Source organism: Apteryx rowi, unplaced genomic scaffold, assembly GCF_003343035.1.
Source record: "Apteryx rowi isolate R43461 unplaced genomic scaffold, aptRow1 scaffold_643, whole genome shotgun sequence".
In the NCBI taxonomy this organism is placed as follows: domain Eukaryota; kingdom Metazoa; phylum Chordata; class Aves; order Apterygiformes; family Apterygidae; genus Apteryx; species Apteryx rowi.
The window spans coordinates 219,283-240,783 of NW_020450920.1; the positions used below are offsets into that span (position 1 = coordinate 219,283).

The 21,501-nt window shown below is 39.0% G+C and overlaps 1 protein-coding gene across 3 annotated transcripts; it reads right to left on the bottom strand.

Annotated features, from left to right (window-relative positions):
- Positions 1-527: 527 nt before the first annotated feature.
- Positions 528-19,732, bottom strand: PM20D2 (peptidase M20 domain containing 2). Of its 3 annotated transcripts, none has more exons than XM_026084498.1 (7): positions 19,098-19,727; positions 18,853-19,001; positions 14,833-14,975; positions 11,655-11,704; positions 8,884-9,019; positions 4,325-4,432; positions 528-3,475 (listed from the first exon to the last, which is right to left on the bottom strand). In XM_026084498.1, exons 1-7 carry the CDS (start codon positions 19,566-19,568, stop codon positions 3,270-3,272), a joined length of 1,263 nt encoding a protein of 420 aa, XP_025940283.1. In that variant the 5' UTR covers positions 19,569-19,727; the 3' UTR covers positions 528-3,269. The 3 variants fall into 3 exon arrangements, 2 of the variants coding, with proteins under 2 accessions (XP_025940283.1, XP_025940282.1); XM_026084497.1 differs by having other exon boundaries at positions 11,655-11,809; XR_003256442.1 differs by lacking the exon at positions 528-3,475 and adding an exon at positions 6,928-7,063 and having other exon boundaries at positions 4,345-4,432; positions 11,655-11,809; positions 19,098-19,732.
- Positions 19,733-21,501: the final 1,769 nt, after the last annotated feature.

The window sequence follows — 21,501 nt, forward strand, 5'->3', positions numbered from 1 at the left end:
AAGAGAACCACAAGTCTTCAGCAAAAGTACTTGTTCTTTTTTAATTCTGGATACAAATATTTTAAGTTCAAAGACAAGTAGCTCCTGTGTAAACATACAGGGAGAATAACCTGATTGTCTGGTATAGTGTTTTTAAAGGGCAGTAAACAAAATATTCTCCATCGTATATACAGGGAAACAGTGGTAAAAGCAGCAAAGCAACTTGGACGGTTCATCCAGACAGACAGCATGCTAGGAACAGACCCTCTGGCAGAACACTAGACGAAGAAGGAATCATCCACACATGACTCAGTATGTTTGAAATTGCCTCTGCTTTGGGTTATCTACCCTGATGCAAGTCCTAAAGAATAGTCAAATTTAAAATTTTTAATTCAAATATTAAAATATTCAGCTGAAATATAATGTAATTTTTTCTTGTAACATGTCTGAATTGATATTTAATCCAAAGACTATCCAGGAGGTACACTTGGACGTACCTACTTTTAAGACAGAACATTCCTCCCAATATTAATCAAAGGACAAGAAAATTGAGTTACAACTACATTGCTTTATTGATATCAACTCATCTTTAATCAGCACTTCAAACATTCACATTTCAATTCCAGCAATGATTACAGCAAAATTAAGATGTGCTTTTATTGCAGAGATGTTTAATTAAATGATCTGGATGAAGAGAGCTGAGAAGGCTGTAATGCCTTCTCAGAAAGAAGTTCTAAAGCCTTCTAAAGAAGTTAAGCAGTTCATACAGGAGGAAACAAAAAGCCAAATATACTAAGGAAGTTCACAAACTTGTTAACCCAGTAGAAATTTCTGAATAGTAACTGTGACCAAGATCTGGCAAGGCAGGGCTTAAATTAAACATTGAGAAAGTGCTTTAGATGAAGTTTATCAAGCACCAGTAGAAATGATCTAATCTAACATTTCAGTTGGATTTAGTATCCAACTTATCCTGGACCTATTCATAGCTCAGAGTCCAACCCTCATCTGACTGTGGATTCATGCATTCATCTGTCAAAACTGTCTGCTGATGAAAGAAAAATGCTTGTGTACCTAAGGACCATCTTGCAACCTGGAAGACCTTCAATCATGTTCCAGCTCTTCAAACTGGCTTGTAATACAAAACAAATCCCTTCATCTGTGCCTCCAGTTCTTATTTACAGATGTGGTTACTTCCTTTTCCAAAGGCACTGTGAGCATTTAATACATTAACAGATCATGTGTGTCCTCTTAGTAGATGTACAGAGGCTGAAGTATCAGAAAGCATAAAAATTGTCAAATGAAGCTATAAGAACACATGGAAAAGCTGTGAAGAGAATGCTTTGTTAATTTGCCAAAAAATCTCACAAAAAATACTAAAGTATTTACAGTAAATATTTGATACTACAGAGTTAAAAGCACATAACAGACCTTTCAAACTCATACATCATACAAACAGAAGCCAGCCCAGTCATGTATTTTGCTTCTAAGAGTCTCTTGACAGTTCTTAACTTGCAGCTGGAGGTCTGTGTTAAAGAGTGCATGCGCGCGCACGCACACACACACACACAGGGAGACTATAATTAAACCAAGATGAGAAATCTTTGTTTTTTAAATTACATTTTCATTAGACAACTATACCATGGATAACCAACCTGCCCTTTGACCAAAGAGGTTTTGTTTCTGCTACAGAATATTTCAGTCAGTGCAATGACCAGTGTTCTTGCAAATGTTAAAGCTAAATTTTAACTATACAGTATAATCCTGGCTTTTTGAAGAGTGATTAACAATAAAGCAGGAAAATGTCTTATCATACCAAAATTTTATTAAAGTTCTAATTAGAATTTATTTTATTAGAGTTTATCATTTAGAGACTGATGCTGTTAAAAATAATCCTTCAAAAATTATTTGAGGTACTCTGACTTCCTATTAGGGAATACATTTAGCTTGATGTCTTTTCAGAAGCTTAATACCTATGCTTAGGAAAATGTTAAGCAGTAAGCTGCTTTTCACTCAGTCTGTCCTCATCTCAGCAATTTGCATCCAACCAAAAGATTAGTTCCTTCTCTATGTGTTCACATGATCCTTTAACGAGCCAATTAAAAAAATTTCCTAACAGATTTGGACAAACAGAACTATATCTAGGTACATTTTGCAACACTAACCTCAACCACTAGGAAGCCAAGTAGCAAGGATGGGGCAGACTAACCACAGGACAATCTTATAGAAAGGAGGACTGGCAAGACTTAGAGAACAGATCTGATTTTTAGGATATGGGCACAAACAGGTTTAAGGYGGCAGTTACTGCATAAGCAATCCTCAGTGCAAGCTTCCCACACCTTCCTGCAGGGATTTGCACAAAGACAGTTTGAAGTTACTTTTGTTCACTACTCCATGATACAATGTCTGTGTCCTTTGCATGACACATTCTCACTTGTTTAGATAAATTTATGTACATTCTTCAAATCAATTAGGCTGGTGCAAAACCTTGTGTGGACATTTGTTTTGTCTTAGGGTAGAACCTAAAGGTGGCATGTATGCATTTTTCTGCACTGTTTTAAATATGTTAATTTAAACAAATAAACATTTAGTTGCTTACTGATTTATTTTGATCAATGTCTCTTCCACAACACCTCCAAAAATTTTTTAGGAGTAAAGTCAATGCATTTCAGGACAGTCCAACCTTGACAAATTCTGCTTCTATACATACAGTTCCTCCTATTCCACTGCTAGGAGCTACTGTTGTCAAAAACAGGCACGCCTTCAAACACACCCTTCTCTCAATGGAGGCAGCTCAAGTTTTAAGCATATGGACACATGCCAGAAGGAGTTTTGTTGCTAGTGCTCACCTCTGTCTTGTTTCAAGAGAGGCGACTAGCCAGGTGGAAATGCTTAGTAGGTCAGATTCAGCCTATGATCACTGAGTGAATAATGCTTATTTTAGAATAAAAATGTCCATGTAAAAGCTGTATTTTCCATATAAGGGATATATCTATAGCAGTACAGAGAAAAATCACTGACACGAGATCTAAAGTCTATCAATTATTCAATACTACAACTGAAAAACAATGTATTTGAGATCTATCTCTGAATTCATCATCATCATTTAATACAGCAAACATTACAGCTACATGAAAGTATCATTCAAAAAATGCCTAATATCTGGTTTTCTACCCCTGAAGTACAAAAAAAAAATCATTTCTTCAGCTATGTTTATCCAGACTCTTCTGGAATTCAGATACAGCTTCTTCATCAAGTCATCCCCACTAAGGTGGAGAACAGACATTTAAAGTTTAATGTGATGCACATGCAGCTCCTATGCCAAAGCCAGATTCTTTGCTTGGTTCTACTGGATTTAGTTGCCCCTCCTCTCTTAGTTTCATCTGTCTAAAGTCTTGTCTGACTTCTTCTAGCAGATCTGGCTTGAAAATTACATCCAGTGCTGTCATTGCCAAAGCTTTTGCTGTGCGCAAAGCATAGAACTGAGCATTCTGTGACCCTATAAAARAATAAGAGAAATTTCAGGTTAAATATTACAGTACTTAATATAGAATCACTAAATTATTGCACAAAGCATATTTTGCTTATGAAATAATATCTTGGGAGTTTAAATTGCAAGAACAATTTCAAAAATTCTGCTTGCCTGAATGAAGTATGCCTATTTCCCAAAGCCTCAAAACAATCTTCACATGCGAGTACTTAACTTTCTGCTACTGCTTTAAACAAACAAGACAAAACAGAAAAATGAAAGTGTTTGCATTTCCATTTTTTAGAAATGGAGAGTTTTAAACCATATTTGTATTATGTTTTCAGAGCATTGTGCTTTAAGAGCAAAAATTTTTACTTTTATCTCGGCTTTAATAGGCTCATATTTAGAAATTCTTCTGTGAATATGCTAGTAGGACTAAACCTTGTAATTTCTTCTTACTGGATGGCATATTGAAAAGAAGTTAGGCTTTAGAGAATGTTCCACTACAATGAGTGGTAAACTTTCTCATATACAAATACAAAAATAGATATTCTAGATATCATCAACTTTTTTCTGCAACTCTGCAATTAACTAAGTTAATTGTTTCAGGGTCAGTATACAGCTCAGATCCCATCATGCTTAAAGAAGTTAACTCCACTGCTACATAGGAAATACAGCCATGTTCAGATCTAGTACTCATGCTTTTATAGCATTACTATACAGTAGCTCTGAATACCATAGAAGCATGAGAAAGYTTTAATCTTCTGTAATTCCAAATATTTATAATATCTAGATTTGCTGTAGTTGAGTCAGCAACCAGTCCCTACAACGCATAAGGATTCTAAATTTGAACTTCTGACCCTTTTCACTTCAACTCACCTGCAGCTTCCGTGTACTGCTCAGTATGATTCAATGCATCTGAGCCAATATAAAAATAAGGATGAAGCCCAGGAACTACAAATGTAACATTTCCAAAGTCAGTGGAACCTAGAAAGAGTGGGGAAAGTTTCTCAATGAACACGTTAAAAAGTTTTGAATGCTGTAAGAAAATGTATGATATACACTTTACCTCCAGCCTATATCTAAAATAGAATATCTTTTGTCTCAAGTACTACAATATAAGCATTTCTAAGAAGTCTCTATCCATACAAATACTCCTGCCACTGAGCTGAGTTTTCCCTGACTAGCTATCCTCAGACACTGCTCTCCACTGCACTTTTGATCAATACCCATTTACTGTTAAATTTTCATGAAGCAAGAAGTGTCTCCTGACAGTAAGTTGCTAATTCAGAAAGATGGAAGCTCCAGACCTTGGAGATTGGGGCTGTGCATCTATTTCAAATCCAGCTACAGCTCAGCTCCTAGAGTCAATGTCTCCAGGATGGTACTTTGCAGGCCCAACAGTTACCACTTTTCACCAGCATGCACATGTTCAGTATGGGGGGTGGGGAGGGGGACTCTGAAGTCTGAATACTTTGAAATACTATCTTCAAACAAAAATAGATTGAGGACAACTATTTTTTCTGTACTTTCTGATTATTCTGCTATAGAAACCTTAACAGTTCAAGCACTTGTGAAAAACAAGATATCAGAAATAAACTCCAGACACGATGCTAATAGTTTGCAGAGAATTCTTGATAGCAATACTGCAAATTTAAATGACAAGACAATTCTGCTTTCATACATGACTAGCATTGTCAATACATTAGCTAGTGACAGCTAGCATCTTGAAAGTACTACATTATCCATTTAAAGATACCATCCAGAAGCAGTAGATCCCTCATTCAAGTCATCCAAGAGTTTGCAACTACTTCTGAGTTCTTTTTTTTACTTAAACAAGCAATTCACTCAGTATCTAAATACAGTGTCAAGTTCTCCCCTATTTATGAAAATTATATTTAGAAACTTGAGAAATCAACATGTGGTTATTGTGAAATTCAGGCACTAGAGGACGCATAAAATCACCTTGCTCAATGGTGGGGGGGGAAAAGGGATGTTCAGTTAAGAGATCTCAATTAGCTGTTTTCAGGCCAGCCAGAGCTGCAAGAAATTTTTCTTTAGAGCTAGCAGATGAAAGGGCTCTTCCAAAAACTTAAAATTATTTCTAGCTCATTAAGTAGACTTATCAAAGTAACCTTATTGGAGAGAGGGTATTACCTAGACCTTAAGACTTAGCAAAGAATTGACTAAGGAGTACAGCTTTTACATGGAAAGATTATTATTATTATGCAAGTCCACAGAACCTGCATTTTGTGATCAAAGAGGACAAGACTCTAGCTTGCTATTTGTTCTGCTTATACACAAATAAAACAAAGACTTGTTCAAACAATGACCTTTTCCCACAAATTCAGTATAGATTTCAATAAAATCTAACTCTTAGCACAGCAGCTTGTTACTTTAATCTTCAATAGTCTATATTGCTGATCCATTCTTTGATCAATCCAGAAAGACAAAATGGAAGTCTAGAAGTTCTCCCTTCTCCGAACTACACCAAGAGTTCTAGACTTGCCTTACTAATCTCCAATACACAGACTGCTGGAAAGACTGTGTAGGTTTTTTTCCTGCTTTCACCCAGCAAATGAAGCATTAGAAATTTCCAGTGCATCCCAGATCACGACCATATAGTTCCACTTGAAATGATATTCATATCCAAACCTCTACCAACTTACAAGTTTTTTTTGCTGAATGTAAGGTATCTAACTGGGCATTTTCTAGTAAAATTTAGAGCTAAGTCAAAATACAGACAGCTTTTGATAAAATTGTGATGGTCACATTTCCCCTTCTATCAGAAAAATGTTAAGCCCTTAGTCATAACCTAGCAACATGTTTAAAACATCAGCTGTTCCAACAGTTCCCATACAAAAATCTGGAACTATACACTTGATAGAGGTGTACAGATCAGATTTGCTTCTGGAAGAATAAATAATGGTAGTTATCAGCGCAACATACAGACTTGTGCACTACCTTCAACAGAAAGGTATCAGGAGCTCCAGCCTCTCAGAGGAATGCCCTGTAGCAGATACTGCAACCTAGTCAACTCACTAAGCACATAATGGAAGCCAGAATTGCCACAAACATGAAAGGAGGGAAAAACGGAAAGATTTCAGGAAGTCTTTATATAGAGTCCTAAGCTTCAAAAGTGGTATTTTCAAAACATACTGGCTCCTTCTTAACATCTATACCAATCTTGTGTGCATGAGCCAATGAATGTTAAAAATATCAAAATAAGTTATCGCAAGTGTGGGGGCCTGGAATGTGCTCAACTAAGCCATTTGCTTTGGAAGGATACCAACATCCTGTAGTAGAACTATCCTAACAGCAGAAGGAGAAAYAGGTCATGGCACTTGGTCAAAGCCAACTCAGATTCACATTCTTTCACACCACTCTGGCTGCGTGCCAAATAAGTGGAGTCTTCCACAGGGCAATATAATTTGATGGACTAAAGGAATTCTTCAAAAACACTTAGCTGCCCAGAGTGATACCTGTAAGCAGACCGATACTAATACCCATGTAGAGGTGGCAGCGAGTATGCTCATCTGTTAACGACTTTTCTGCTGCACAGACATGGAGAAGCAACTGAGCTATCTTCCTTCCCTTTCAACAGAAGAAAGGGATATCCTAAAAGAAAACATTGAAAACCATATGAAAACTGAACAGAAATAGAGGTCTTGAAAAAGATGAGACAAARCACTCAAACCCCCAAAAAAGGGCAGCATACAAAATTCAGTGTCTCCAGAGGATGTGCTTAAGTTAGCACTCCCGAATCCCCACCACGATAATTCACAGGACAAACTGTGGGGGGAAGAAAATTCAATGAGGCCTAACTGCAGTGTGAGATAAAAGCTCAATTGCTTGAGAATATTTTGACATTTGACAAACAACTAAGAACAGGCATATGGGGAGTTTCAGTTTAAACAAGTTAACACTTATCACTTAATGCATTATGTAATAACTTACATATGAAAGCACTACTGTATTACAAATAAGTTTGTACCAAGTTCATCCAAACGGCCTCTGAAACAGCAAGATCACCAGTATTCATGGTCTTATAAACACTCAATAACAATGGTTTGAGGGAAGCAACTAGCAGAGCTCCAGAAAATTTCACTACAGTTAGCATTCTAAAGACAGGAAAACAAGTTACTTCAGCCCCTTTTTAAGACCAAATGAAAAAAGCAGTAAATCTTGCTTACACCATATCAAAAGACCAACAAAGAAATCTCTCTTTAGTTATAATTATTTGTTTCTAAACACAAGAAAACCAGYCAATTAGAGAAAATATGCTAGTGCTGCCTTAATTTGGTAGGAAAGTAACCAATAGAGAAAAACAACCATAATGCAGTTAGATATGCTGTCTCTCCCACCTAAAACACAACTGGAAGTTTGGAGAACTGCACCCCCAAACTCCCTAGATCTCAACTGTTTAAAGATGATCTGTGTTTAATATAGAGAAGATTAGTGTTGCAATCAAACCATTTAGAATAAAAACTTTTGAATGAGCAAAATCTTTTCTTTCTAACCAAAGAGAAATACGTTTTACAGGAGTGGAGTAAAAATGTTTTTATATGACCAGTAGTGAAGGCCATGAATACCTTCAAAGATTAATGCTTTTGAGTAAGAATGCTGAAGCAGCAGCAGCAGTTAGAGAAAATTTTAAGAGAGCTCCTGTAGGAAGATTCTAAAAAACAACTGTTAAGGGTAACCAGCAACGCACCTAAGCATTCAAGAATTCACACTCCTGTTGCCATAGCCCTGAGAGACCAAAAATGTTTAATAGCTTGAGACATTTTGGATCAGAGAGTCAGGACCCAGAAACAAGCACCTAGTTGAATGGAATCCTTTGGAAAACTAATCTGTTGAATTTGTGAACTAAAGAAAGAAGCATAGAATTACCTGATAATGGAAAGGTTTTTTTTTAAATTAGGGTTACTGAGATACTTAAAGAAGCTTCCACTTAAACATCAAAGTCCCTCTAAAATATTAGTTAGATGCTAGTTGATCTGTTTATCAGTAGGTTTAGATGAAATTATTAAATAAGGTTCCTAAACACTAAAACTCATCTCCATTCCTATGAATAATACCAGGATTCTGTATTTCAAAGCAGTATGATGAGCCTCAGTTCATTCCACATACTGATGTTCTTGGTAAGACAGATCTTTTCCTTCCACCTCCCCACAACCAAAATATTTCTTATATGAAATATTCAGTGAAAATGATTACCGCTTTTCCCATTTGTCAGGGAAATTTCTCAGCTTCCAGAGCAAACAAATACACAGGCCAGAGGAATGATCCCTTTAGGGAGTTTCGATTTTCTAATTTGATTTTTTTCCTCTGACCAGAGTATGCTTAACCTACCTCTAGCCCATTATTTTATACACTTAAGATTTGATTAATCCAAGCTTGTCATAACAAAAAAAAAGAAGCCAGATTTGAGTTACCTGACAAACCATTCAAAACACAGTCATCTGATATAAATTCTATTCCGAGCTTCTTTCCATTCTCCTTGTAAACATTCTCCAGGCTCTTATTTGGAAGCACATTGTAGTAATCTTGTTCACCACCTTTTATTTCCACCTAAGCAAGTAAAACATTACATACATTATTCCCCAACCTAAACCAGTTTATCCTAAACTGTGTTTAATGACCTGAAAATTTAAGTATATGTCCACATTTTTGGGCCATATCAAAACAGACCTAAGTGCTAAGCTCCTTTCCAAAAATTTTAATGAGCTTTTTACTTTCTTCATTTAGCCAAATACTATCCTTGATCAAAACCCAGCTGGGGTTTCTATCAAGCTTCCACAAGACTGTCAAATTCCAGAAGCATGGATTATGTGTATAGCATCGTTAACTAAAAACAGTAAGAAGGCATTTCTAAAATGGCCTCTAATGGGTTTCAGTGCAGGTACTATTAAACTAGGTAGGAAGCCACTTAGTCTTTTATCAATTCTATTCTACTATTTTTAGGTTGAGAACAGTCCCAATAACTCCAGCTCCATCAATGTTTATGGAATGACTTCACACAGGAAAAATGTTTGAAAATAAAGGCAAAAAAAGTATCAGTGTCAAGTTTCAAGAGACCTTAACTTCCATTTAGAATAAAGTAAAAATAAAACAAAACAAAAAACTTTTTGAAACTCTCTTCTAGCTGGAGCAGAGACCATACYAGGAAACCAGCATGACTCAAATAGACCTTAAAACTCACTAGCTCATGTTCATATACAATATACCCATTTATTCTGGTGACATTCTTTTCACAGAAGTGTTTCTCACAGATAGCCAAAGCACTAGCCTGTAACTACAGAGCAAACATAACCACTGATCTTAGCATTACATTGCAAGGTAATCATATAGTTTGAACCAGCTATAGGAGATGCTATTTACTAAAAGCAAAGAAGTGGGAAGAATGCTAAGTGAAATTAGCCATTTTTTATGTTGGATTGTTACACAAGCCTGCTACTCAATGAGGCAATGGACCTAGTAACAAGGAACACAAAAAAGATACAATACTCAATGAGTTTTGCCTGTTCTTACTGGTAAGGTTTACTCTCAAGCCTCCCAGGTCTCTAAGCCTACTGGCACAGTCTGTAGAAGTGGAGCATCACCCACAGAAGAGAGTTAGGTGGCACTTAAATTGGACATACACAAGTACATGGGAGCAGATGGGTTTGCATTCAAGGGTGCTGAGCAAGCTCCCTGATTGCAATGCCATTCTATCATCTTCAAAAGGTCACTGACATTGAGGGATGGTCCGCTGATTACAGAAGAGGTAAACATCACACCCATTTTGAAGAAGGTCCAGGAGGAGGATCTGGGATACTACAGGCTGGTCAGTCTATCCTCAGCTGCTGAGAAGACTATGGACCAAATCCTCCTAGGACCCACATCCAGGCACATGAATCACAAGACGATTGTGAACATCCAGCACAGATTTACCAAAGAGCAGATGGTGTCTGACCAACCTTAGCTTTTCATGATGAAATGTTCAGCTCAGTGTACAAGGAAGAGTAGAGGCTGTTGTTTACTTTCACTTAAGCAAGGTCTTTGACCTGGTCTCTTACAGTATCCTTATAGCCAAATTAAGGAGATATGGACTGAATAAGCAGACTACAATGTGAGTGAAAAATTGACTAGGCAACCAGGCTCAAAGTGTTATGATCAGTGGCACAAAAATCCAAATGGCAGTCTGTAACTTGTGGTATCCCTCAGCACTAATATTGCCACCATCACTGTTTTAATATCTCCAATCCAGACAACGGCTAAGAGCATACTCTAAGCAAATTTGTTGACAGTACCAAGTTGGGGGTGGGAAAAAGCAGYTGATAAGCTGGGGGCTGACTGGCTAGGAAACAGCTCTGCAGAGAAGGATCCAGTGGTCCTAGTGGACAAGTTGAAAATGAGTCAGCAGTCTGCCCTTGCAGCAATGAGACCAAACACAAACTGAATTGTATTAGTAACACTGTAACCAGCAGGTTGAGGGAAGAGATTCTCCCCAATGCTTGTGAGACAACATCTGGAATATTGTGCCCAATTTTGGGCTCTTMAACTCAAGACTGGAGAGAGGCCAGGGAAGGGCCACCAGGATGATTAGGGGACTGGAGAATATGGTATACAAGGAGATGCTGAGAGAACTGGGTTTGTTCTGCCTTCAGAATAGGAGGTTAAGGGGAGACCTTACTGCTGTCTACAGCTACAAGATCGGAGGGTACAGAGAAGACAGAACCAGACTTCTCAGAGATGTCCAATGGTAGAACAAGAGGCAGTAGACAGGCTGCAACACAGAACATTCCTGTTAGAAATAAATATTAGGAAAATCTTATTGCGGGGTGGAAAGAAGGGAATCAAACACTGTGAATAGGCTGCCCAGAAAGGTTGTGGAATCTCTGTCCCTGGAGATATTCAAAGCTTCACAGGGCCCCAAACAAACTGGTCTAGCCGGCCCTGCTCTGAGCAGGGGGCACTGGACCAGACAACCTCTGGAGGTCTCCTCCAAACCAGTCTAGATTATTCTGTGATTTTGTGGCATTCTACTTATAAACCAAAGCTTGCTTTCAGGACACAAAGCAATAGAATAGCAAATAGTGTCATAGAAATTTAAATTAACTTCTGATAAGCACCATGCAGACAAACGCTGTAAGCCTCAGTTTCGTATTCTGGCCTACCTTATCTCCAGCGTAATAGAAATACATGACCATGAAGACATTCTTACTTTGCATCCTGTGGCCAGTGCTGCAGCTTTGAAGCAGTTTTCAACTTTCTCTGTCAGAACAAAAAGATCTTTCACTGAAGGGGCACGCAAGTAAAACTCTAGTTCACTGTAAGAAGGAATGATGTTAGGTTTCACGCCACCATTTTTTATTACACCTATAGAGAGAGAAAGGTCATGTTACCAATGTTGCATACAATTGCTTGATCTTCAGCCCTGTCATGAATCTCTTCACTTAAGAGCCAAATCATCAACAAAAATAACAAAGCATAAGCTGAGCATGAAATACAGATGACAAAAATATAGTATGTAGACAACATTTTTCTACAGCATGTCAGATTAGTAAATGGGATGTGCAAAAGCTTTTCAGTGTGATTTTCCTCATATTCACCTGGTCAGACATCTGTTATTAACCTAAAGAAAAAACAAACTAGTATTTGTAATTAATCCCCTGGAATTCAATGCATTGGAGCTGTTAAATGATCCAGCTGTCACTGAGAAATAAGAAAAAATCTGTTATAAAGGCTACTTTGGATTCCAGCCTTTTAAGTTTTCCTCCACTAGGACATGTTTCCAACTTATTTTGCCAGCTTGAAAAGAATTTTATTGACTCTTATGTTTTTCTGCAATGCTAAAATTCTTCACTTACAGCAATGTGCATGTCCTGCAGTGTATAGAAAGTTCAGTCAATTCTTCATACTAATTCTTTGGAAATACCAGTGTGTGTGTGTAATATATATATACACACACACACGTGTACACACACACAATTTTATTCATGGGTCAGGCTTGAATTGAAAGTGTTCCCTCAAGGAAATATATGACAACTACATAGTTTTCAATTATGGCATCAGAAATGGTATCATAAAAAAAATTAGTTATTTCAACAATAAAACATTGTATACCTCAACACTATGTTAGATTTTTTTCAATGCATTAACAACAGCTAGTTGTTTTTAACAGGTTGTCCTTGTTTCCAGGCCTCCTACCATGAATTTATTTATGTGGGATCAGATTTGTTTCGAGTAGAATCCAAGAAACTATCTTATTTTAAATGGAAATACTACAAAAAGTTACTAACAGTGTCACTTAAGCCTGAGAAGACCACACTATCAGGATGCAAATGGACAAAGTGCTCAATCAAATGATCAGTACCAATCTATTACAGAAGGAACAGTTCAGATGAGAGGGACAGACATCACAGAAAAAGAACCAGCAACTAAGCAATCATGCAAATTTACACGGTACGTACCATAGTATGTTTGCTCAAAACAAGCAGCTTATGGAGCAAACCACTTTTGCTTATTTTTAATGCATCTGTAAACAGAACTGGATAGAGTCTTAGAGTATGTTTACAATTAAATTTCAAAGCAACTGCAATATGGAGTAGACAGCATACCTAGCTTGAAAGTAGGTGGTTTGCACAGTAATTGTAGCACCTAGTTTACCCTGCTTGTAGATGGAGCTTCTAATTTTTTACAACCTGTTTAGTATAACTTCTTGAACATAACAGATATAATCTAAGAAAAAAAACATTCCTATTGTGTTTACTGCACTCATAAATGGGGATGAACAATAGACCTATCAAATACTAGACAAACTCAAAACAAAATTGTTCAGTTATTTAGAGCATTCTAGACTTTAAGTGATGGAAGCTATTTCAATGCTTGTTAGTTGATTAAGAAAAAGACATTAGGATCAGTTGCTTAATACAGCTACTGCTGTTACTGCAAACCTGCAACACAAAACCTGCAAGACACTTGTAAGCAAAACATTTCTAAAATCAAATGTCATCCTGACTGCTTACACTTTCCCAAACATATTTTAAAGATTTCTGGTTTGAAAAACAGTTTTACGATTGCTGTTACATTAATACAGTAACTTAAGCATCACTGTAGTTCAGAAAGTGTTACTTCCCCTTAGGTTTGTTTAGACAGTTAATTCATTACCCACATTGTGTTTAGTTTAGGTTCAGGTCCAATAAAAGACTTGGGCACCTCCAATTTTGAACCTGCAATGCAAGTTTTGTACACTAAAACTCAGAATTAAGTGTAGCTTCCTACACTTAATAGAGCAACAGGATAGACAGCTAAAGCTAGCTGGGAAAAAAGGCTATGCCCACTGTCTGAAATTCATTCAGGTAGGCTACATGGCAGAACTGCAAATGTATCTTCATCTACAGCCCAAAGGCCTAGGACTTGCAGATGTCCATCAAGACTTCCTGGAGAGACATGTGCACATGCAGTACAAAGATCGCCTAAGCACAAGCAGCCAAGACACATGTAATGATCATTTGTTCAGGATTTCTAGAAATGTAATAGCTCACAGCAAGTGTTCCAAATAAATGGCTCATTCAGAAGTCCTGTGGAAATGGCCAAATTTCTTATTTTCAATTTAGAAAAAATTGTGGAGGGTGGGATAAGGGAAATCTGAGATTATAGCTATGGGGCAACTTCAACTTCTGAAACTTTCTCACTGTGTAAAAAGAAATGCAAGATGTTCCAGGAGCATGAGTCAAGTTTAATAGTAACATGTTCTACTGCAAAAGGAATATATATTTCTACTTCAAGATCTACTAGATTTTAAATACTAGACTCCAGTGCATATCTAGCTGACTCATCTACTAAACAAAACTGTAGGTTCCTGCCATCACTTGTTTTTCATACCTCAGGAAATAAGTCGGAGTCACTCTAGTCAACACACCTTTCAATAAATGTCAATATAAATACAATCTAATTAATGGAATGTCTACTACAAAAATGTGCAGAAAACAACACTTCATTTTTTAGAAGCATTTAGTCTTACACCTTTGCAAAAACACATGCATTAACAAATAAGGATTTCAAGGCTTTGTACCAAAATAAACTTGGTCTTATGCTTTTTTCCTTCTGAACTGCAACTTCAGATGCACAGACTTAAAATTTGTCAACCTGTATTTATGTACCAGTGTCCTCTTTTGAATCTGATCCGTAAGTCTATTTTCATCAGTTAATTCTGGACACTAGTATGATTTTAAAAGTTAGAGAAAAATATTTAAATGAAATGTTGCTATTTCATATTTGAAGTGACTATACTAATATAGTCTAATAATGCAGTATTTTAAATTGTGGCATTTTGTAAGTTAGTATTTGAACAGCCTAAAGTCTTACTTGCTGGACATTAGATTTAATGAAGCTCTCACCATGAACTCTCCAGGTTGGTTTCATTTGCTGTCTTAAAACAGACAGAYTGTTGTATGCAAGAACAGCAGCATCTAATGCATTAACTCCTTCCCAAGGATAAGCAGCAGCATGAGAAGCTTTTCCATAGTATTTCACAGTCACACTAGGAAATAAAAGGCATTGCTTATTTGTTTTTCATTCACTGAAAAAAACCTCTAAAAAGTTTTCTTTGGTTCACACAGTTGCAGTTATTTATGTTCTGCCTGGCAGAACACAAAGCAACAATTTACCAGGCACTAACTACACTGTTGCAAAGTTTAACCATCTCTGAACGCAGAGAACATTTTTAGATCAATGAAATGAAGTGATATCAAGAAAAATCAAGAAAAGGGGCTACTGCTAACATACCACTACACAGACTTTTTCTGCAAAGTGCAATTTTCACATAGTAAGTAAATTTCTCCTATACTTGTTTATGCCTGCCTGACCACTCTGAGGCTTCAAGTTCCTAACAAATTCTTCTCAAATAGAGGATAATACACCCTTTTCTGATTCAAACTCAGAATGTATTGTCCTAATTCTTGTCAAACTTTTAAATAAAATTTGTGCTGTATATAAGACAGCAAAAGCACATTTAATAGGATCACATACAACCCATTTCTAAATATCAAATGTCAAGCTTTAAAACAGTAGTAAAGGCATAGCCCAGTATAAAATACACATCACTATGCCACAGCAAGAATATCCTTTCCCTGCACACCTCAAAAAGCTGGTAGAAGGGCTTGCAAAAATGAAGAAACCTACTTTAAAAGTTATCCTCCATCTTTGTAAAAATCACATAATACTGTACTTAAACATTATATTTGATATAAATTGCTTGGCTTCATCTTATGGGGGCCATTTATCTTAGCCTACCAAAATAATGTACTTAATACTTCAAATTACAGGAAAATTCCTTTCAAGAGGCAATAAATATTGACAACTATATATGGTATTACTATTTATTAACTACACAAATACTAATTTTATCAATACTAGAGATTTTAACTAAAATTTCTGTTGGGACTCAACACCCAGTACTTTAAATATAATATTCCATCCTCAGGCTCAGAGTTCCCTCAAATACACATAGCCCCTTACCCTGTTAGGGGCAGCCTAACTTGCTTGACCCTCTGTCTTGCACAGATGTCAACTTAACCACTTACCCTGTACTAATCCCTCATGCCCCAGACTATGCCAGGGCTGTTAAGTTAGTACCAGAACCTAAATACTGGATGGGAAAAAGGGGCACAATGGAGCATACTGTTGTAGCAGAGCAAATGTCTTGTGCTACTGCCTGCAATCTGAAGTATTCCATCATGATACTTTTCTCTTCCTCCCTCACCCTCAAGACCACCATACACCCCCCATTGTGAAAAGGGAGTTTTATTTAAAATAGATTATCACATATGAATCAAGAAGCTAATCCATTAACATCCCAAGCATTAGACTACAACTCCTTAAAAAACAACAAAGAAGGCAGGACAGATCACTGGGTAGTTATTCTCAGGATAGGAGGGAAGGGAAAATAAAGCAAATAGCGATACTGCAAACATCTTTTCCAAAAGAGACACATGCTTCTTATTTATATATATGCCTATAGACTTGGTGAACAATGCAATCCTAAACAACCTTAAGAATATCAGCACAAGAACACATATCCTATTTGATTAACAAAACACCCAAGCTGATGAGGTGAAGGATAAGTGAGAATAAGTAACAGCAAACTGCTGCATGGTTTCACAAGTCATCCCAGTAAGTTATTTTTACACTTCAGGCACAAGATAGCTTCAGAGTTTGCAGACATAGCAATACGAATAATTCAGTGATCTGTAGACCTTAAATTCCTGGAAAACAACCAAAAGAACAAATGTTTATACCTCATCCTTATATAAGCTATAACAAAGGTTAAACATTTGGCTTTTGGAGGCAGCAAGCTGTTTCACAAAGTACTCCTCCATGCTCAAGGTTTAAAGGCTATCTAGGACTTGTATCCTACCATAGACCACCTCCGAAGGGAGATTTCCAAATCCTCCTGTATAAATCTCAAAAGGCTATTACAAGAGTCAAGAACCAACAGAAAGACAAAACTATCAATGAAAGCTACATTTTGAAGATTAAAAATTCAGTCTTTAACAGACAGCAACCAAAAGCCAAGCTGAGCTAAGCCTCACAAAGAAATTACAAACAGTTAAGATTCTTTAGAAACACGAAGAAGAAATGTAACAGGGCTAGCTATGCAAGGAAGACCGGGCCTTACTGACCTTGTTCCTTTCTACCCTAAAACTAGCAGTCATGAAAGCAAATTATTCACCAGGAACAGCACTGAACAAGAAGACAAAGGCAAAATGGCCAGTAAAAGCAAGCAAAAGGTGCTGGAAGGTAGTACAACCAAAACAAAAATAGCAGTCAGTGCATTCAAGTTAGAGATGGTTGGATACCCATTTAATTAAATACTAGAAAATTTAGTCAAAGACAATCACATGTAATACTTACACAAAAAACTGTTGCATTGGAGGCAGGTTACTAATGGTATCCCTGCAGAATAAGTCCTTGGGATCAAACATTAGTAACTGAGTGGCATAAAATCCACTAATGAAAACTGCTGATAGCCTACAGCTGGGACATTATAAAAGTAGAAGAGGTTTATAATATCAAAGAAAGAATGGCATGACCTTGCAGACTGGCATCACAGAAATAGGCTGAAACTCAAAAATATAAAAAAGCCATGCACTTACAGACTGTGCATTTCTTCTGTAAGAGTCCACGGCTTGAAAATGACTGAAGAGTAACCCTCACATATGCTAGCTATCTACAGAATGATTATGAGGTACCAGTTTCCTGAAAGGCAACAACCCTAAGATGCATATATGTTTAAATTTCCAGGAAATAAGGACACACAGTGGTCCCGGTATTAACTGAGTACAGCCTAATGAGATTCCACCTGAAGTTTTGTGTACAATCCTGATTACGCATATTCAGGAAGGAATATTTCAAGACAAGTCGCTACAAGTGCGAACAATGAACAAATGCAGAGAAGGAACAATAGGACTAATTCAAGACCTAGTTTCCAAAGAGTTATATAGCTAACTGGCAAAATGAAGGCTTAGAGGGGATGTGACTGCCATCTGTACATATATTGGGGGTAAACATGAAGGACAGCTAAAAATTAATTTGAACCAAAAAGCTGATGGTTTTGGATGGTTATGATGGTTATGGAACCAAAAAAGCTGATGAGAGAGCTAGCATACGTAAAATGGCCAGCATTAAATTTAAGCTGGAAATTAATAAGGATCCTAACAATAACCAGGTTCAGCTGACTAGCTGTTTCAGAAGTGGGAGAGAAACAGAACCACTTTCAAAAATGATTAGAACATTTATACAAAGGAGTATATGACTTAGTGTCCAAGAAAGCAAGGAACTATGATCGGTGAGATTGCTCCCAGTTCCATGACCTAAAATTTAAAGAACAGATGCTTTTCAAAGGAAACTGTTTTTAGAGAAGACAACGGCATGCATATGTAAAAAGGAATGYTTAGAAATATATCAGAAGAGAAAATGGGGACCCATGCAGGATTAACTGAGAGCTGTAAATGATCTTTAACACTAAGTTTTAAGTGTGAAGAGCATCAACATTAACATTTAAGAACTTTCTAGCATACACACCATGCTACAATATAACAAGCAATTTGGTGTTCTGCTGAATGTCTTCCTTGATATCCTTCCTCTCTACTAACATTTTACAAATGAAACAAAAAGATACAAGTCTAATGAACTCCCACAAACAAAACATACTAYACAAAAGCTGTTGCAAGCTGAACACTGTGCTTTGGAATAACTGCTTTGAGTGCCCAGAATAGTGACCTTAGCTGACTGYAAATACCTTGTTTGAGGGACACCTGCAAGGTCCCAGGCCCTAAGTTCAGCTTCTTCCAAAGCAGCTTTCCTATTGAAAAGGATAACAACAAACCAACCCTTTCCATCCTGACTTGCCCACTCACTCGTGCTCTGCTACGTCGGGCAGATAGGATGCGTTTTCTTGAGACGGGTGTGCCATAAAAACCACATCCAGGTCATCAAATGCTCCAGCTTTTATGAGGTCTATTTTGCCTCCTCCTTCTTCTTCTGCAGGTGTCCCCAGCACTGTAATCTGCAGCACAAATGCACAGAGTCAGGGGCCAACCAAGACACAGAAGCCAGGGCCACAGGCTGAGGACAAAAGCCCCCGGCCTGGAAGAAGCCTCACCTGGACGGTGGCAGGTGATGGCTGGGGCAAGCTCTCCAGGGCGGCCTTCAGCCCCAGTGCGGCGGCAGCGCCCACCTCGGCGATGAGGTTGTGGCCACAAGCATGGCCGATGCCGGGCAGGGCGTCGTACTCGCAGAGGAAGGCGACACGAAGGGGGCGTGGGCCCTGGGGGGCGGCCACACCCCACTCGGCGCGGAAGGCTGTGCCCAGCTTGTAGCGGGGCTGCACGGCCCAGGCGGCGCCCGGCAGCTCCCCGCTGGAGAAGAAGCGGGTCATGGCGTCGTGCGCTTGGTGCTCCTCGTAGGCCAGCTCGGGCCGGCTCCAGATGTCGTGGCTCAGCGCGCCCAGCCGCGCCGCGTTCAGCTCCACGCTCTCGCACGCCCGCTGCTTCAGCTTCTCCAGCGCCAGTGGCGGCAGCACGGCGGCGGCCATTGCGGCGGGGCCGCCCTGCGCCGGCTCCTGCGGCCTCATGAGGGAGCGGCGAAGCGGCCCGAGAAGCACCTGCCAACGCACGCGCGCACCAACCGTCCCCTGCCAACGCACGCGCGCACCAACCGTCCCCAACCACCGCCCCTCGCGCACCTGCCACCCTCAGAGCCACACGCCGTCGCCGTCACCCCATTTTATCACCACCTCGGCGCCGCGGGGTACGCTGGGAGATGTAGTTCTTCTCCCCGGCACGGCCTATAGGTGGCGCCCGGCCAGAACTACCCATCCCAGTGCACGCAGCGCGGGGAGGGGCGGGGAGGGGCGGGGGGGCTCCCCTTCCCTCCCCCCCCTTGCCGGGACTGCGTTCGTTATGTCGGGGGTTGTTTCTGGCGGTTTCGATGCCGTGGGCGATGGGGGTTGCCTTGTTGGGCTTTATGGGTAGTGCCAAGAGGAGTTCTGCTTGAGTCCTCACCCTCTACCCAGCACGAGACCTGATTTAACCTGTGTTAAATGTATGGGCTTACTGCAGGTCTCACTTTAGACTTTTTACTGTTATAACGTGCTGCTGATTCAGCATGTGCCGTGCTCACACACCTTTGTCAGGCACCAGGTTTTCATTTTCAGCAGGTTATACATTTTCCATCAAAACAGGCTCGTTTCTACTATTTTCAGCTACTCTCTGTGCACCATTTCCCAAAGAGATTGCATTCAAGCTTAAGATTAGTCATAACTCTGCAGTGCTTGAAAATTAATACCTTGTTTTCCCAGATTATTTCCTTTATTTTTTCAACTAGAAGTCTTGCCTGTCCGGATTAGTTTTTTTCCTTTACCTTTCTTGGGGATTTCCAGACCCCAAATCAGTCRGGGTTTCAGTGCAGTGCAGCTGCCTGGGCAGTGGTAGCTCCAGATGCGCTGCATCACATTACTGCACTAACCCCACTGTGTATGTGCTGGACCTAACTCTTCCTCAAAGGAAGCTGCACGCTGCACGCTGGGGACCCATGCAATGCACAGGTGCACGCCTGAATCAACAGCAACATGCAGAATGGGTGCTTTGCTTATGCGTGATAAACCCAGTGCAGTCCACAGCACTGAATGCAAAGCATGTTGGCTAATCGTCTGTATGGCCCATGCTGCATGGCACGTGTACATGCATTGCTCTTGTAAAATGCCAGACAGTAGTAGTCTTGGCTTTGCTGACTTTCCTAATGAAATCCTGACGATCATGCACATATCACTAACTATGCTCTATCAGTAGTTAGAATGGTCTTGAATATTAGCTCATCGTGAGCTAATATTAGATACAAGTCAGAGAGCAGGGACCTTGCCTGTCTAATCTGTACCTGAAAAAGGGTGAAGTCAACACAAACCAAAAGACAATATCTGATGTTTTTCCTGTATTCATTGAATTACCAGAAATTTAGTGTTTGTTTGTTCTAATCATGGTTTATCCACTGTACTCTTTCTCCACAACTTCTCTGTTGTTTTAGGAGTGCTTTGATGTCCTGAATTGGAGGTTTCCCTTCTCTCCAGAAGAAAGGGGAGTTCCTTTGTCTAGTGACACCCAAACCTTACATATCCTCGGTCATTCCAGAATTAAGTCTCTCATGTACCTTACACAAATATTTGTCATGAGCTGTTTTTCCTCTTGTAACAGATTCCAGCAAGTGTCATGGTTGTGGTTATTTTTGTCCCTTCACTCACAAATACTACAGTACAAAGTAAGATGAAGTCCTCCAGTCAAAAACATAAGCTAAACTTTCTGCTACCCTATCACTACACTGAATTAGCATTTATCAGTAGCAGAGTGTACACATACTCAGCCAAGGGGTAGCATAATGCAGGCCTGTTTGCCAAGTGATTTCTAGGACTGGAAAATGTTTGGAGCAGGGACTGTGTGTTCCCGAATCTAGTGGCAGCATTCTTTGAAAACAGTCATTCTAGACATCGATCAAACTCAGTTGTTTTTGTGGTC